The sequence below is a fragment of the Colobus angolensis genome, unplaced genomic scaffold (genome assembly GCF_000951035.1).
Source record: "Colobus angolensis palliatus isolate OR3802 unplaced genomic scaffold, Cang.pa_1.0 Scaffold370, whole genome shotgun sequence".
Lineage (NCBI taxonomy): Eukaryota > Metazoa > Chordata > Mammalia > Primates > Cercopithecidae > Colobus > Colobus angolensis.
In genome coordinates, this window is record NW_012117044.1 from 80,376 (window position 1) to 98,713 (window position 18,338).

At 50.0% G+C, this 18,338-nt stretch overlaps 1 protein-coding gene across 1 annotated transcript in view; it reads right to left on the reverse strand.

Annotated features, from left to right (window-relative positions):
* Nucleotides 1-17,040, reverse strand: part of TMEM72 (transmembrane protein 72) — a 25,562-nt gene extending 8,522 nt beyond the window's left edge. The window contains exons 1-2 of the mRNA XM_011953786.1: nt 16,772-17,040; nt 524-590 (exon numbers count right to left, since the gene is read on the reverse strand). Coding sequence (XP_011809176.1) covers nt 524-590; nt 16,772-16,841 — 137 coding nt within the window. The 5' untranslated portion in view covers nt 16,842-17,040. The remainder of the gene's footprint in view (nt 1-523; nt 591-16,771) is intronic.
* Between the last annotated feature and the right edge of the window lie 1,298 nt (nt 17,041-18,338).

Consider the following 18,338-nt stretch of genomic DNA (forward strand, 5'->3'; position numbering starts at 1 on the left):
GATGGATGGATGGGTGGATGGATAAATAGATGGGTGGGTGAATAGATGGATAGGTGAGTGGATGGGTAGATAGATGTATGGATGGGTGGGTGGATGGATGGAGGAATGGATGGATGGATAGGCAGGTGGATGAAGAGGTGGGAGCATAGATGGATAGGTAGCTGGATAGATGGGTAGATGGCTGGATAGATGGATGAATGGATGGGTGGATGGATGAATAGATTGGTGGGTGAATGGATGGATGGGTGGGTTGATGAATGGATGGGCAGATAGATGGGTAGATGGGTGGCTGGCTGGACGAATTGGTGGATGGATGGGTGGGTAGAAAGGATAATTCATTGATTTATGGGATGGTCTGCACAAACCAGGAGCTATTCCAAAGCCCCCCTAGCCTCCCTTCACCCCTGAGATAGGATGGAATTAGCATGGGAAGGGGACTGCTCTGAGTTATTCTGAGTAGATAGATGTACGGTGAGTTGAGCAGAACTTACAGGTCAAAAGTGGCACGTGCACACATACTCACAGTAGATAGAAAGCCAGGCTTTTGAACTGGCCCTGGAGGAAGGTCTCAGTGCCCACGCCGATCAACACTAAGGGGCAAGAGAAGAAGGAAGAGTGGGCCTAGAGCTCTACACTACAGCACTGCCCTGTTAGGGAAACCTTGGCTGTGGAGTGAGTCTTCTTCCTGGGGACTGAGAGCCAAGGTAGGTTCTTCTCTTCATGACACAGGCAGCTGTGACTAGCAAGGTGCAAGAGAGCAAGAAGCCTCTTGGATTGGTCCCTGAAACTCCAGGCAGAGGCCCAGAGGTCTTCTGATTAAGCTTCCCCAGAGCAGCCACCCTTAGTGCCCCCAGCGACTGCCCACACTAATGTGCCACCATCCCCTTGGTTCACAGCTCTTCTCTGCCACGTGCTGGGGCCCACCCCAGTGTGTGCTGTGTGTCCGGCTTCAGTGCTTGGCTGTGGATGGGCCCGGCCCCAGCCCTGTTCTCTTGCTTGGGTCGCTGGTTGCTGTTGTGTGGCCTTGGTCTTGCTTGCTGAGGGGTGGCTGAAGGTCACACTCATTGCTCATTTCTTTGGACCCAGTGCTGACTAAACCCCTGGGCTTTCGCCCTGACGAGGAAATGTTGCTCAGCCTCAGCTCTCTTCCTCCCCTTTCGTGGCAGTTGGTGATGACCTTCCATTTGTCCTGGGTGAATTTCATCTCGGACCTGCCTTTCCAGACTTGCTATCTCGGGTGCTGTCCTCACAGGGATTTGCTGGCTCCCATGGCTTCCCACAACCAGCACAGCACTGACCCTTGGAGTCCCTAATAGAAACATTCCAGGGGCAGTGCATCGGCCTGCTGAGCAGACATCTTTCTGTCCCTAACTGATTACACTGTTGGGCACCCTGTTTCTCTCTGGGCTCTGAAGATGGCCCTGCTGTGTGCTGGAGTGTGGCTTCATCCTCTCTTCCTCCCAGTCAAAGATGGTGGGCTGGGTTGTCGTCCCTGACAACCTGGGGGTGGCCCCTCCTCCCTGCTGCTCATGGGGCTGCTTCCTGGCTTCTGATGCTTCCTCTCTTCCCTGGCAGAGACATTGTGTAGGCTTCCATCCCCTGGTGTCTCAAGCTGAAGGGGACTTCATCCAATGCTGAAACGCCCCTCCCAGAGAGCAGGGAAGAGCCTTGCACTGAAGCGACCAGCACTCCACTCTTCAATTCCGGGGGTGGGGGGTGGGAGGGGTGATCGTGGAGATATGGGGCGGGGGAAAGGGGACAGAGCACTTGGATCTAGGCAGGCGAGAAGAGGCGGTTATATTTTCTGAGTGATGGATGGAGGGCTCTGGGGCTCCGCCGTGCTTCATGGGCGACTGCCCACACTAACGTGCCACCAGCCCCTTGGTTCACAGGAGGTGGACACTGAGTCTCCCACCCTCTCCAGGTTCCAGTTACCCTGCTGGCTCACCTGGGGCAAGGACGGATGATGCTAGCGGGCCACATACCCCTGCAGTGTCAGCCTAACTGAAGGATCCAAACTTACAGAGCACTTCAGAGCTTCCACACCATGGTGTACATGTCCCGGCCCTTCCAGCAGGCCCGTGGTACAGGAGTCCCACTCTCTTCATTTTACAGAGGAGGACAGTGAGGCTCAGTGGCCTGTACAGTTCACTCAAGGATACATGCTGGAAAGTGAGGGCCTAGAGACCAGATGGAGGCAGCCAGCTCTAGGTGGTGCACAGTTTCCTGCTATCCACTGCCTGCCAGCATGTGCTTGTGGGTGTGTGGACACATGTGTATGTGTGTGGGTAGGCTTTTGAGCGCACGTATGTGTGAGTGTATGTGTGAGTGTGTGAGTGTATGTGTATATGTGAGTATATATGTGACTGTGTGTTTGAGTGTATGTGTGTGTACGTGTGTGTGTATGTGAGTGCATGTGTGTGAATATATGTGTGAATGTGAGTGTATGTGAGTATATATGTGCATGTATGTGAGTGTGTGTGTGTGAATGTGTGTGAGTGTATGTGAGTGTATGCATGTGAATGTGCATGTGTGAATATGTGAGTATACGTGTGTCGTGCAGGCAAATGGCCACTTATATGGTTTTCACCATGTCCTGTTCTCATCACCCAGCACTCATTTGCTTTTTAAATCATTGCAGCAGTCCTATGAGAAGGTACTCTTGCTATCCCCACTTTACATAGAGGAAACTGAGGCACACAGAATGTAAGTCAAACCAACCAACCAGCTACGGATGGAGGCCCAGGTCAGATCCTGAGTTTCGGTCTCTCATTTTCCAGTTCATAGCACAGTCACCCAATCTCTCTGAGTCTGTTTCCTCATCATACCTCCTGCACACAGTGGTCATGAGGACTGCAGTGAGCTAACTGATACCAAGCATGTCACGGGTGCTCAGTGAATCACTGGCTGGGGAAGAAGTGCTTGCTGCCCTGGGCCTGGGAAAGGGTGTTCGACTCAGGGCTGACGTCTGCGTTGAGCACTCCGTAGGGCAGGCGTGGGCTCCACTCACGTGGCATGTCATGTTGGCCAATTTGCAGGGGCTAGTGGCAGACGACCAGCAGATGGCAGGAAAGGGTCTTGGGAACTCAGCTTCTTCCCTGACCTGCACCCATTTGGCGTGTGGAGAGCTATTTTGATGCTTTTGTTTTGTATTCTTTAGACAAACAAAGGGTCAGCGGTCAGAGGGGCATTTGAGGAACACTGTAGAAACAGTGCTGGTTTGCATTAAAAAAATATCAAAAAATGGCAACAGAGAAATGAGAGCTGGATGGAAATTCCAGTTCTGTGTGTTATTATACACAAATGATAAGTACTTAATTCATCCAAGCTGTGTTTTCTCATCTGTGGAAGGAGCAGAATGAGTTATAACTCAGAGTAATTGCTTGGATTGGAGAAAATTGCTTGGATTGGAGTCTGAAATGCATGGCTTAGTGCTTGATAGATGTCAGGTGATCAATGCAAAGAGGCGACTCCTTCCCCCCAACTTGGCCCTGGCAGCTTTCCCAGTGTCCAGTCAGTCACTTTGTACTAAGGAGCGTGGGGTCACTCCCACAAGCTCCCTCCCAACCATAGTCGGCTGGATTCTGCGTGTCAAGACTGAGGGATGCCAGTTGGTGGGAGGAGGAGAGTGTGGGGAGCCAGGAGTATGGCTCCTCAATTTACGCAAGGTGGAAGGGGATCAGTGGGGCGCTCATGGGAGGCTGTAAAGACCTTTGATATCCAGGCCAAAGGGTCACTGCTTTCTGCTCAATCCTCCCACTTTTGGGGTTCGTGTTCCTGGATGCAGAGCATGCCAGGTTGAGACAACGTGGACTCACACTGAGTCCTTCCTCTGTCCTCCACTCTGTTTGCCTCTGGTCTTGATGTTCAGGCAGCTCTGCTGGGAGCGACAGGCCCACCCTCCTTGGGGGGCAGCTCCTGGCCACTTCTCCTAGGCCCACTTGGTCTTCTGTGGTTACTGGTTGGGCCAGGCACCAGGCTCATGGCTGGCGTAGGCTTAGTCCAGCAGGAGAGATGTGATATGGACTGAGAAAAGTGCATTCAGCGAGGGCAGTGACCCAGGCTGGACGAGGGACTCACCCAGGAGCTCTGGGGCCAGACAGTAGGGGCCGCTCGTGGGACTATCAGGGAAGATGAATAAAGATGAAGGCAGAGTGGACTAGAAAAGCAGTAGGAATGGACCTGTGCAGATGGAGGGGCCAGGCATTGCAGGGGGTGGGAGCCCCTAACAGCAGAAGCAGGGACACAGTCGGGGACAATGGGCAGTGTATGTGGATCAAGGCGACTGCAGGGTTCTTAAATATTGGGCTCTACAGCGTGAGCAGAAGGGCCTCATGTTTAGATTGGTATTTCAGAAAGCTCCCTGACCCCGTGCAGGTGGTGAGAGACTTCAGTGATATTTGGTGGTGGCTGAGGGACAGAGACAAGCTCCAGGTGCTCCTGGTCACCTCCTCTCCCAGCACAGGGTATCTGCTAGTTTCTTTGTTGACCTGGGCTTGAAGCACTGTTCTGGCTGTGGCTCCTGATGGTGTGCTGCAGGTGGCTTTCTTGTCCAGTGGCACAGCAGGGTGCTTGGCATAGTGGCTCAGGAGAGTGGAGGGTCTGTTCTGTCTGGGGACCTCCCAGCGAAGGAGGTTTCCCAGGCATAAAGCAGAAGGCATGCCCTGCCCTTGCATGTCAATGTTTGGGCTCTATCTGGGCGGTGGGGGGCAGAGGTGTGGGCTGGCCAGGAGGTGTCTGGGATTGGAAGCTTCCTGGGTATGTCAGCCCTGTTGCCTCTCACCCAGGTGCCACCACATGCCAGGTAGACAGTAGGCCCTCTCCGTACGTCTTGTTTCATCTGCACATCTCCCAAGTGGGAACTGCCAACCCTAAAGTCTCCCAGTTTTCTCAGTGATGTGCTGGCTGCCATCTCTCAGGAAAGTTGGCTAAGAACTTTTTTTTGCTGTGAAGATGCGCCTGCTAATCCCTGAGGAGTGAGACTGACATTGTGAGGAAGCCTAAGCCAGCCTTGTAGAGAGACTTCTAAAAAGAGAGAGGGAGAAATGACAGCGAGAGAGAGAAATAGAGAAAGGAAGCGAGAGAGAGAGAGAGAGAGGCACAACAGCCCCAGGTGGTTGTGGGATGTGGAACAAATGATGGAAGAAGTTATCTTTGACATTCTGGCACCAGCAGATGTGACACAGACTGGAAGTGATGGACCCAGACAACAATCAGAACCAAAGCACCAGATGAGCCACCTCAGCCACGTGAGCCATGCCAGCCACCCTATCTGCGACTCCACCTGTGGCCCCAGTCATCATGGAGCAGAGGTGAGCCGCCTCCACCGCGTTCTACCAGAATTCCCAAACCACAAGGTTTTGAGCATAATCAAATGATTGTAGTCTAATGTCACTACGTTTTAGAGTGGGTTGTTATGCAGCCACACACAAGTAACTGGAAAAGCAGTGTATTCTGTCATCTAGTCACCTGAGGTTTTTGGCGTGGAAGTCTCAGTGTCTGGTCTGACTTCTTAGGAGTAAACATTATATTCTGACTCCTCAGGAGTAAGCATTTCTGGGTCCTGCAGCACCTGCCCCATAGCCTTGGAGATTCAGACTCCGAGGAATAGGGGTGGTGTCTGGGGACTTCCACTGGGTCATGGAATCCTATTGGTGGTTTTATATCTTAAGACTTCATAGAGGATCTGTGGAGGAGAACACTGTATCATCCAAAGCAGGTCCCTCCCACAGTTGCATTTTGCAAACATTCCCAGTAGAAAAAGTGAAGAAAGCAAGAAGTGAGATTTCTTGCTGTAGGAATTTTGTGAACTGTATCCAACACTCACCCCGGACAGGCACGTTGGGCCTGGCCTGGAAGCCCCTAGCCTGGTGTGCTGACTGGACTGTACTGGGAACAAAATATTTTGGAAGGTATCACAGTTCCACATGACACAAATATAGGACTCCAAAGTGTTTTCACTCAGGGCCTGGAGTTTCCCAAAAGTTTTTTTTCCAGGGGACTAGTCTCCAGAATTGGCAGGAGGTGAACATGAAATGTGGCCTGAAATTTAGTGTGGGCTTGAATGAAGGATGGGATTGGCACAGGTAAGAAGGAACTCCTCTCCAGTCTTCTGAGCATCTGTTCCCAGAGCCTGCATAGGTGGGCCCCCGCCCTCTCAAAGACCTCACTTCAACCCATGGATGAGGGTGGCCCACTCCTTGTTTTGTGGAATTGGACCTTAGGTTTCTGCCAGGTTTCCAGATTTAGGCGGGGCTCTCTGTGAAGCACAAAGAAATTGTGGCACCCAGAGAACTAGGACCAGGGTGGGCCCAGAAAGACACCAGAGCTCAAAATTAAGGAGTCACGCCTCCTAAAATTACAGAGGTGCTCATTCATTAAGGAGGTGTTCTCCCTAAAACTAAGACGGTATTTGCCATTAAATTAAGGAGGTATTCTAAAATGAAGGAGGTGCTCCTCTTAAAATAAAGGGGGTACTTACTGTAAAATTAAGGAGGCTCTCATTGTAATTTAATGTGGCCCTCACTCTAAGCCCAAGGCGGCACTCCCTCCCTCAGGGGCAGTGTAGGCCCTTCCCTGGCCCTGACAGTGGTATCCTTCCCTGGCCCTGGCATCCAGAGATTTGGGTGGCCCAGGGTCTGAGGGCTTCTAGCTCCTTGTGGAATTTGGCCTGCGCTCTGGCCTTCCATCCTTCTCACAGGGCAGTGAGGCTTGTGTCTTGGAAACTCTGCCTTCACAGGGTGCTAGTCCAATGTGGAAGTGGTTGGCCTGAATTAGCAATTCACTGGAAAAGATACCCCAGGGGCATTGCCCGGATCTGGGACCAGGGACTGAAAATCTGATCTTTGGATTAGCAGATCAATGATCAGGAGCTAATCAATGGAGACAAACAATGGCACAAAGGCCCTGCTACCCCCAGAATCAGAGCCTCATGACACCAAATTCTCTGCAAGAAAGAATCACCCTGAGACTTGCTTCAATCTGGCTGTGCTGTTTTTCCTGCCCAGATGGAGGGGCACGGGAACACTGAACAGCACTGCTTGACAGGGCCATTAGTGGCATTTGACTCCTTCCATCCCTCCCTGTTATCCAACCTCAGGCTCCCCAGATACTCTCACCCCAGCCCAACAGAGGTACCTTACGCCCACTCCAGCACAACTCACAGCTCACCCCACACCTCTGTCTCACTCCCTGCATGATCCCAGGAGGTGCCTTGCATTGCACCTTGCTGGAGCCATTCATGGACAAGCCTGGCCTCTCTCATTTCGTTAGCTCCTTCCCTCCAGTCTCTGTCCCTCCTGTCTGGGCCAGATCCAACCTTGGTACAAGAATTTTCTTCTCTCAGGGGCCAGGGCTTGCTTCTGTGTTGCTTTCCTGAGCTGTTTATTGTAGTTCAGGCTTGGCAGAGATCAGAGATCCTGTGCCAAGAACCTATGGTGCAACCCTGGGCAGGGCAGCCACTGTGTGAGTATCCTTGTCATCCGGGAGCTCTGGTCTCAGCATGGGTGGCTGAAAGCTAGGAGGGGGTTGCACCGGAGCAGAAAGAATACGGGGCCTGCATCAGAAAAGCCGAGTCTTGCATCCTCAGGAAAGTGATTAACTCTCTGGTCTGCATCTTCTTCTGGAAAATGGGGAAAATAAAAACATGCAAAACGGTGCCCACCACTGCTCAGTCTAAGTAAATGAGAGTGCTGCACAAATGCAGACAATGGCTAGGAAAGCTATTATAAGAGGCAGGCTGTTCCCATCAGTATTCTCCAGGGAAAGGAGAGGGTTTATTCTCATCCTTTGCTTCCATTAACACACTTGTAGTTTTTTTGTGTGTATCCAAAAAGCTCTTCCCTGTGCACCAATGTTGTTTGTTGTTCACTAATTTACTTTGAGGTCCCTTCTCAAAGCCCAGTTGGGATATAAGTGACCCAAACTCCCATCTATCTCCACATCTCTTGTGTTAGCCCTCCATAACCCTGCTAGGGTTCCCACGGGGCTCAGGCCAGCATGTTCCTGAGGCTGGGGCCATCTGTGGAGCTGCCTACTGAGGGGATATTCTCCTGGCCTCAGGCTGCTGCTGCTCTTGTCATAGGGCAGACCTCATGGTCCACTGTTGCTTATCCGTTCTGACTCCATGGGTTGAATTGTGACATATGTCTTGCATTCATTGTGATGCCCTTGGTGGCAACATGGGATGCTTCACAGTCATCAGAGGCCACACTAACTGGGTTTTTGTATCAGGCAGTGACCTTGGCACTGGATGCCCTGGGCATTGGATGAGAATTTTGTACTCACCGTTGCTGAGGGCAGCCTCAGAGCCCACCATGTATATTTATTGCTTCCCTTCATTCTCATCTCCTGCTGGACTCAGGATCTCCAAGAACATCTCAGGGAAAGATGCACCAGGCTGATGACAATGGGCAGGAGAGGTGATCACCCCCAGGGTAGAGATGAAAAGCTAGATTTGTACCATTTCCAAGATGGAGTTGCTGGAGCCGGTTGCTGTGAATTCACTGGGACAGTAAGTAGTAGCCACAAGCTTCTTGCTCAGAAGTTGTGGTAAACGGTAAGCATGGTGGGGAGGTTTACCTACGTGTGGAGATCAGTTCAGCTGACATACATGAGCCAGGGTTCAGAGACAGTGTGGGAAAAGAGAAGGATTTCATGGTAGACATTTCTGGACATTCAGTTGGAAGAGACCTCAGATTGAGCTCATATTGAAACTGTACAGCAATTTGGGGGAGGACTGATGTCTTAACGATATTGAGCCTTCTGACCCATTAACAAGATAAATCTCCATTCATTTAGATTTTCTTTATTATCTCTCAGCAATGTTTTCTAGTTTCTGGTGTAGTTTGTTTTACATCTTTTGTCAGATTTATCCCTAAATATTTCAGAGTTTTGATGCTATTATAAATTGTATTTTTAAAGATCTCATTTTCTAATTGTTTGTTGCTAATGTATGGAAATACAGTTGATTATTATGTATTAAGCTTATCTGCTGCAATGTGCTATTCCCTCCATTAGCTCAAGTAGCTTTTGGGGTAGATTCTATTAGATTTTCTATAGATGATAATGTCATCTGTGAATACAATTTTTCTTTTTCCTCGACAACCTGTATGCATTTTGTTTCTGTTTCTGGCACTGGCTAGAACCTCCAGTACAATGTTGGCTGGATGTGGTAGAGTGGACACACTTGCCTTGTTCCTAATCTTAGGAGGAAGCACCTGGCCTTTTACGTTTAAGTAGATGTATGTTTTCTGTAATGACCTTTTAAGGTTGAAGGAGTTTCCTTCTGTTACTAGTTTGCTGATGATAGTTTTATTTTAATCATTAAAAAGTTGTATTTTATTTAAAACTTTGTGTTTATGTAGATGATAATATGGCTTTTCTTTTTTAGTTTTTAAATATGATGTCTTAGTCCATTTCGGCTGCTATAACCAAATCCTATATACTGGGTGACTTATAGATAACAGAAATTTATTTCCTACAGTTTTGGAGGCTGGGACTTGCAAGATCAAGGTGCAGGCAGATTTGGTGTCTGAGGGACCCCTTTCTTGTAGAAAACTGTCTTCTCACTATTACCGCACATTGTATGGTAGAAGGGCCTAGGGAACTCTCTTGGGTCTCTTTTATAAGGGCATTATTTCCATTCAGAGAAGGCCCCACCTCCCAATACAATCATCTTGAGTGTTAAGATTTCCACATATGAATTTGGCTGGGGGTGGGGGGACACAAACATTTAGTCCATATCACATGGTAAGTTGCATTGATTGATTTTTCAAATATTAAAACAACCTTGCATTTCAGAGATGAACTTCACTTGGTTATGATATATTATTCTTTCAACATATTTGTATTTGTTAAAACTTTGCTTAGAGTTTTTTCATCTATGTTGATGAAGAATATTAGTCTATAATTTTCTTGTAATATCTTTGTCTAGTTTTGGTATTCACATAAATACTGATTTTATAGAATGAACTGAGAAATATTCCCTCCTTTCAAATTTCTGGAAGAGTTTGTATGGAATAGATATTATTTATTCCTTAAGTGTTGGTAGAATCTACCTGTGAGGCCATCTGGGCTGATACCCCACTCTCTGGTGACGAGGAAGGACTCTGCAGACCCACGTGGTTCATTGTCAGTATTGAGGATAGAGTCTCTCATGTAGAATAGCATCTGTCTTGTAAGGACTCTGATATGGTTTGGCTGTGTTCCCACCCAAATCTCATTTTGAATTCCCATCTGTTGTGAGAGGGACCAGTGGGAGGTAATCGAATCATGGGGGCAAATTTTTCACATGCTATTCTCATGATAGTGAATAAGTCTCAAGAGAGTTGATGGTTTTAAAAAGAGGAATTCCCCTGCACAAGCTCTCTCTCTTTGCCTGCTGCCATCCATGTAAGACGTGACTTGCTCCTCCTGGCCTTCCACCGTGATTGTGAGGCTTCCCCAGTCACACGGAACTCTAAGTCCAATTAAACCTTTTTCTTTTGAAAATTCCTCAGTCTTGGGTGTGTCTTTATCAGCAGCATGAAAACAAACTTATACAGGCCCACAGGATAAATTTCTTCTAGGTCTCAATGTCAGGGAGAACCAAGGTATTCACTTCCTATTCCTTCTCAGTGTTTAGGGAGAATGCATCTGCTCACTCATCCACATGACAGGTTTCCTGAAAGCATTGCCTATGTCCCCCTTGTTCTCTGTCCATTCCACACACACCAGGCTTCTTCATCTGACCATTACCTGGCCTCCTGGGGGGCTTCCTGAGCCCCTTCTCCACAGTGTCAGCCACTTATGTCAGACAACATTTCTTTTTGTTCACAGCCCTCTTCAGAAGGCGGAATAGAAACCAGGACAATCTTGAAAGAGTTGTCATCCCATGAAAAATAAAACAGGGCTGCCATCTTTCTTCTAGTTGGCTTACTATATGTAGTGTAGAAATAGACAAGTTCCTGTGGGCTGATCTTCACAACCCAAGCTCAGAATGTGATGAGAAATGTTTCACAGTATAATGCCCTTTACAGTGTAACCCCTTCCTCTTTCCAGCCTCATGGGTCACTTACTGCTTTGCTCCTTTCCTCAGACCTTCCTACTTCTTCCATCCTACAAAAGGAGCCGATAACTCATGCTACGCAGTTCCATGCCCTGCACGTTCCTCTAAAATTAGCCTATGCTGAGTGAGAATCTATGTGCCAGGCAGCTTGCTACTTTAGCCATTGTTTCGTTGAGTCCTCACAACTCCAGAGGGTAGATACAGTGGTTGTCCCAAGACACAGACCCACCTCCCAAACACTATGCTGCAGTGCTTGGTGCTCGGATGTGCATTTACTAGTTTGTTTCTCTGTCTGGCCTATGTGCTCCCACAGGGCAAGGTCTTGCCATCCTAATCCATGTGTCTACACTGCATGACTGAGGACTCAGCAAGAGTTTGCCGAGTAAATGAAACCTAACTGAAGTTTCAGATTTCTTGTTATAAAGCTAGAAGCAAGGCACAGGCACAAAGTTGTGAAGAAGGAAATGTTTGAACCAAATCCTATTGCGTGTCGGTGGTAGGTGGGGGAAACAGAGGGAGGCAGATTCCATTTACTCGTGGAGCCAATTGTAACAGAAGAGGAAAACAGTCAATATTCACTTGGAAGGTCTGAAAACGCAATGTGGGCTCGCTTGGGTGATAAATCACCTGCGAGGCATTGGAGTGCGTGACGCTTTCTTCAACGGCAGGAGGTGGTCATGGGGATATACATGTAAGAGGGGTGAAATTAGCATGGAGGGCCCAAGATGGTCGCTTCAGAAGCATTTGTTTTCCTGAAGGCTTTGAACAGGGCTAAGGTCAACTATGCATTTGCTGTATCCTTTAAAATATAATGAGAACAGCTGGGTTTTATACACTTCTTTTCTCTTAATCTATTTTAATAAGCCAATGCTCTAACTGTGTGGAAAGTATGGGAGCAGTTGAAAATGTGGCCACATCCATTATATAGAGAAACAGGTTAATGGGTCAAAACCTGGAACAAAACAAAACCCCTCAGTGATCCCAGGCTGTTCCCAAGCACTCAATTTGTGAGAAACAGCATGTCAGCCTGACAAGCAGAGTTCGCTCAGGATGGCTCTGCCTCCATCCCCCTCATGTCCCTGCTGGCTCTGCTATGCCCTTTGCTTTGGAGCTGCCATAGCACAGTCCTGTGTTTGGGCAGAGTGGAGTTCCAACACCGGATCTCTGTCTCCTGGCCATGTGAGCTCTGCCAGGCTACCTCAGTGTTCTGATCTTCAGTTTCCTCATTTGTAAAATGGGACTGAGCCCAGCACTCCATCCTCACAGGCATTTGTGGGGCTGGAGTGAGACAATGACCATAATGCATGCGGTCAGCCCTGTACCTCTGGACCCATCAAGGCAAGCCCTACCGTGATAGTTCCCTCTGGAAATGTGTGCAGATCTCTCTGTCCCCAGATGGGGTCCAGAAGCAGGTTTGGCTAGAGAAGGTCATGGTGGTGCTGGTTAAAGCATCTTGAGACAGAGAATGGACAGGTGCAATGAATATCAGTGTCTTGAGATTTAGGAAGTGTTTGGTGACCCTTGACTATGTGCTTCAGTGTACGTGTGTCCTCACCATGACCCCACCTGCCTGATCAGAACTGGCCAAGGGCAGGAGCATGAGGGTAGAGGACGGGCAGTTCTGATCAGGCCTCTCTTGCTCTGCTTTGTGTGTTTTTCATCCTGTATCTTGGGATCATCAAAATACTATGAGACATGCTTTTAAATCCTGATTTAGGTGGAGGAAATAGCAATTAGGAGTGGGGTCTCAGGAGCAGACCATCATCAAGTGGAACTTTGTCTTCTTACTTCCTGGTGTGAGACCCTGAGCAAGATTCTTCACCCCACCAGGCCTTGGTTTCCCTTCCTGTACAGTGAGTATGAGGATGAACATGATGATGTTTCCAAGGACAGGAGGATGCAATGAGATACTGCATTTAAAATATGTAGTGCAAAGCTTGGGCTTTGAGTATTATGTGAATACATACTCAAATAATCATGTTCATTCTCAGCAATCCCTGCTCTGGGCAGAGGCTGGAAGAGTGAAATTCAGCCCTGGAGATGGGGCAGTGGGGCCTCAAGCTGGAGCCTCTTTGCTCTGAGGGAAATTGGGAGGCCTTGCTCAAGCGCGCAGAGACATTTTCTGAGCAAGCCTGTTTTGGGGAAGCCCACGCGCATCTGTGTGTGAGGACACAGCCTGGAGGGGAGGGCTTTCTCTACGAAGCGGGGCTCAGGGACATGCCTCCCCTTCCCTCCATGCCCAGCCTGGACAGCCTGAGAGGTGCACCCTCTGCCCAAACAGGGGGCTCTTCCCATTCTCGTCCTGGCCACCTTGGCAGGGGCTGGGGAGTGGTGAGGGAGTTATTCACGATTCCCCTGAGGTTAAAGGGTAAGAGGATGGCGGAAGTTCTAAGGGAAGCCAACCCTGCCTTCCTAGCCTGCAATTGGGACCGATGCTGTGGGACTGGTCCTTTCTCATCTCACAGAGGAGGAGCGCCCTGGACCGCTGTGCTCCAGGCTCAGTTAAACCCATTTCCCAGGCCCCCTTTCCTGCCATTTGGTCTGTGCTGAGAACCTGTCACAGGGCTAAGCCTACTTTGGGGCCTGAGTCTCGCACTCAGGACACCTTTACCCTGTCTGCAGTGGACACAGGGAGAATTTGCTTTGAGGGATGGACAGGCAGGGGCCCCGGCATCCGCACAGGGGGATGTGGAGTGCTCACAGCCTGTGTGCCATTTCCCAGCTGGGTCTGCTTCCATGGGCAGCAGTGGATGCTGCATCTCAGCAACTGAGGCACTTAGACATCACACTGGTGCATGCATGCACATGGACCCACGTGTGCCTGCCCCCCACCCCCGCATCCCGAGCCAGGGAGGTGATGCAAATGAGCCCGGTGTAAACAATGTGAGAGTGGTCTGTGATGTCCTGGAAACCACATGAAAGGAATTTTCAGAGGGAAGGAATTTTCTAATTTTAGAAACACTTCCACCCAGGTGCTACTACCTGAGGCCTGTTTATCCCCATTTGGTGGCGGCAATGATCCGTCTGTGCTCTAGGACCCCTCATGGTGTGGGGCTGGACACTGAGGTGGGGCAAGAATGGCCTGCGGGACTTCATGGAATCCTAAGGAGGCATCATCCGAAGGCTGTGGCTTCATCCACAGTCATAGGGCCTTGACATGCTGGCAGAAGCGCCCACCAGGTACCCTCAGTGCTTTTGACAGCCCTGATCCTGTCTGCAGGGGGTCCAGGTAGGAGGCTGCTAATGAGAGGTTGTAGCCTTTTAGCAGCTGCCTGGTCCCTGCAGGTGACACTCTGAGTACCCTTGAGTCACATGTCTTCCTAGCTTTTAAGAAATCCACACTCCCTACCTCCCTAGGGTTTCTGCAAAGTGAGGCCCTCTATTTCCAGTCTTATTTCCTCTCTAGCAGCAGTGGCCTTGTAAATGAAGCCTGGATTTCTCAACAGAGGATTTCAACAAAAAAGAGGCTTAGGAGAATAAGGAATTTGCAAATCTTGTGTACTGGAAATAGACCAGGAGTTCAGTGATGCTGGAAGAAACTCGAGATTTGCCCAAGAACACCAAACCCCTCTCTCTAGTTTCCCATTCACTCCTAGCACTCTAGAAAGCCCAAGCAAGATCATTTGAAAGCCTGGCCATTAGAAGGGAACTCATGGCCTATTTTTAGTCTGAATCTCCTATCAAAACCAAGAGGGAGGTCCATTCTCAGCATAACGGCAGTCCCTTGTACGGAGATAAAGGCTGTGGTTAAGACGAGCACTATGCGCGTGTGCACGTGTGTGTGTGTAGGTGTGTGTCTGTGTGGGTGTGTGTGTGTGCGCGCGTGCACGTGCACATGGCAGTGTCAAGGGCCGCAGACTCTTCCATTGACTGAGATAAATCAGACTGTTAAACTGTCTCTAGCTAATCCATTAGAAGGATTGGTACATACATCTTAGAACAGCCTCTCGACAGGAGGTGGGCCTCTGCTCTGGGTGAAGTGTGGCTAGGAAAACTGTGGGATTCTTGGCATTTTACAGATTTCGAAACCAAAGTCTAGAGGGAGCAGGATGGACTCAGATCAACAGACATGGAAATCTATTTAGGGTGGCCTTCCTTTCCCCAGGATGGCTTGTTTGCTTGTTGGGGATCTTGGCCATCATTCCCTTCTGTGTAGATGACAACGTGATTCTGAAAGTGGCTGGATCTGGCTCCTCCATCAGTGCCTCCACTCAGAGCCTCAGCAGAGCAATTCCGAACCTCCTCCTGCTGCCTGCTGGGCAGGGCTTCCTACTCTGCAAGGCAGGGAAGGTTTTGGCCAGAGCTCTGGCCTTTGTGAAAGTTGAAGGACCAGGGTTCCGGGCTGGCTGTCTCTCTGACATGCAGCATGACCTTGGGCAAGGTCACCACTCGCATTTGAGCTCAGGTGCTCCATCCTGTAGCAGGAGGGGTGGGGTTAAACCATCCAGCAGCCCTTCATGATCTAACTCACGGCCTAGATGCTGGAAGAGCCTACTGGCCAGCTCATGGCTGAACCCAGCCCAGTGCTCCTGAAATGACCCAGCTTCCCAGTGAGCTCTGGAGTGTGTCATGGGGGCTTCTGCTGAGAGGTTTTCATCTTCAGTTCCACTTAGCCATGCTCAGTTCCTGCATCCTTAGTCTGTCCGAACACCTGACCAGCAGGTCCAGCCTCTCCGTCATACAGATCAGAAAGTGCAGCTGCAGAGGGGGCAGGGGCTCCCTAAGGTCAGGCAAGTGACTGGGCTGGGGCAGGAACCAGCACTGTGTGATTTTGACCTAGGAGAACTTCCCCATTTGGCAAGACCCATGGGTAAACTTTTGCCCAGTGGTGGGGAAGGGCTTTGATAGGGGATGTGTCTCCTCTCTGTCCCCAAGGGACAATGTGGCTCAGAGTTAAGGGCTCAGAGTGCTGCCCGTTCACTTCCCCAATACAGATCCTGGCCCTGTAGGGGGCATGGGGCTAAGGGTCGGGCCTGCCCTGGGGAAGTGAGCAGGCAGGGCTCAGGATGGTGGCTGTGGGCTCTGCTCTAACAGTCTGCCCTCCTGGCCAGTTGAGCAGCCCTATGATTCTGCTGGGTGAGGGAGGGGAGCCCAGCATCTCTGGGAAGCATCTCTGCTGCTAAGACCACAGTTCATTCCTGCAGCTAGACCTCAGATGGGGGTCTGGGTTCCTACAGGGTATTCTGTTAACAGGGTCCAGCATGGGCCCGAGGGAAGCCTGTGATCTCCATGTCCAGCCTAGCTCAGGCTGTCCCCACTGGGCAGAGCTGCTCATGACTGGGAATTCTCTCTCCATGAGGTAGGGCTATGGTTTGAGTAAAGCAGGAGGAGCTCAGCTGACCTTTTGTAGCTGCACAGCGAGGCCCAGCCCTTTCTACCTTCACCTTCTGTCTCCACCTCCATCTCATGACAACTCTCTGAGTAGGTGGGGTAGACCCCTGGAATCATTTTGCAGATGAAGATCTTGAGGCTTCCCAAGGTCACAGGGAGGGTGAGTTGCCAAGCAAAGATCCAGCACCCAGCCCTCTGGCCCCCGGCCTGAGGCTCACCCCACTGCACCTGCTATTGCTCTACAGAGCAGTGTTTCTGGGGGTCTTGGGAAAAAAATTGAAGCACAGAAGTGGCCAGATGTGCCTGCTGTCTCCCGGCCACCTCCCACCCCTCAAGCAGCCCTATCTGCCGTGCCAGTGTGCAAGGATCAGCAGCCAGGAGGCGGGGTCTTACCTGCAGCAGTGGTAATGCCCAGGAGCCGGCAGGTGTATTCCAGCCCAGTCCAGAACACCTGGAGCTTCATGGTGCCGGGGGTGAGGACAAAGTCCCGGCAGGGCGGGAAGCAAAGTCTCTGGCCCTGAGATGCTCCCGAACACCCTTGTGCAGGTAGCAGGCTGTGGCTACTGGCTTGGGGCCCCTGCACACCGAGGCCCTGCCTTCCCAAACCAGTCCTGGCCACCGCAGCCTGGCCGAGGTGTGAATAGGGCTCACCTTCCTGGCTCAGCTCGTGCCCTTGCCGGGGACTCAGCTTAATCATTACCTTGGAAGAATGCTCCCGCTGCTCACACAACCCCAGCCTGGGCTGGAGCCGCTCAGCCCCAGCACAGCCCAGCCGTCTGAGATCGGTGATTAGGGCTGGGCTGGAGGCAGCCTGGAGCTGGCAATTAACCATTTCTGCCTGGGAGGAGGGAGCCAAGGAGTGCCAGGCCCTTTCTTACCAGGCCATGCCTAGACAGTCACACCTGGATTTCACACTTGCTGGGGGTCTGGAGTGTCAGGCTCTGGAGGGGACAGTGCTCTTGCAGGTCTGTGTTTGTGTGCATGAGGGAGAGAGGAGTGTGTCTTTAAATCACCAGGAGAAACAACTTTTGAAATGAGTTCCAAGCTTCATTCTTCTGCATATAGGTGGATTAGGAAGCTTTTCAAGTTTGTCCCAGATTTGGACTCTGCCTAGACATACTTAGCTCAGGGCCCCCCACTCAGAGGCCTCCCTTCCTCATTAACATGCATCCCAACATGGGATGTGGGAAATCATTTTGGTTCTTTGCTTTGCGAGGGGAGTTGCTATGTCAATAATTAACTGGGTGACCTTGGGGAAACCCAAAGGCATCTGTGAGCCTTGGTAACTTTTGGAGAAAATAAATGTGAGGTTTTGGCTGAACTGGTGTTTTTCAAAGTACTTGGAGTGTCCCTGTAGCTGTTTCAGGGAGCCCAACCTTTACACTTGGCCAGTGGGGGGCTTTCCCTCATTCTTAATTTACTAATGGTATGCTGGATTGAATGGCATTAAGATTTACCTCTCAGGTGTTTTTCTGAAATCTTTTACCCCTTTGCTCATATAAGAGAAAACAAAACAACCAAATAAGGAAAAACAACTCCAAGCAAACCCAATACACACGCTCCTCAACTTACGATAGGGTTATGTCCCAAAAAACCCATCAGACATTGAAAATATTTTAAGTTAAAAATGCACTTAATCCACCCCACCTACTGAACATCAGAGCTTAGCCTGGCCTACTTCAGCGTACTCAGAACACTCAGTTTATGGTTGGGCAAAATCATCCAACACAAGGTTTATGTTGTAATAAAGTGTGGAATATCTCATGTAAGAATATATTGTACTGCATGTCTCTAGCCCGGGAAAACATCAAAATTCAAAATTTAAAGTACAATTTCTACTGAATGTACATCATTTTCACAGCATCCTAAGTCGAACCATGGAAAGCTGGGGACTGCCAATAATAATGGAAAGCTCAAGGACAGTTAGTTTGGGTCCTTCCTTTCCCTTCCCTACCCTGCC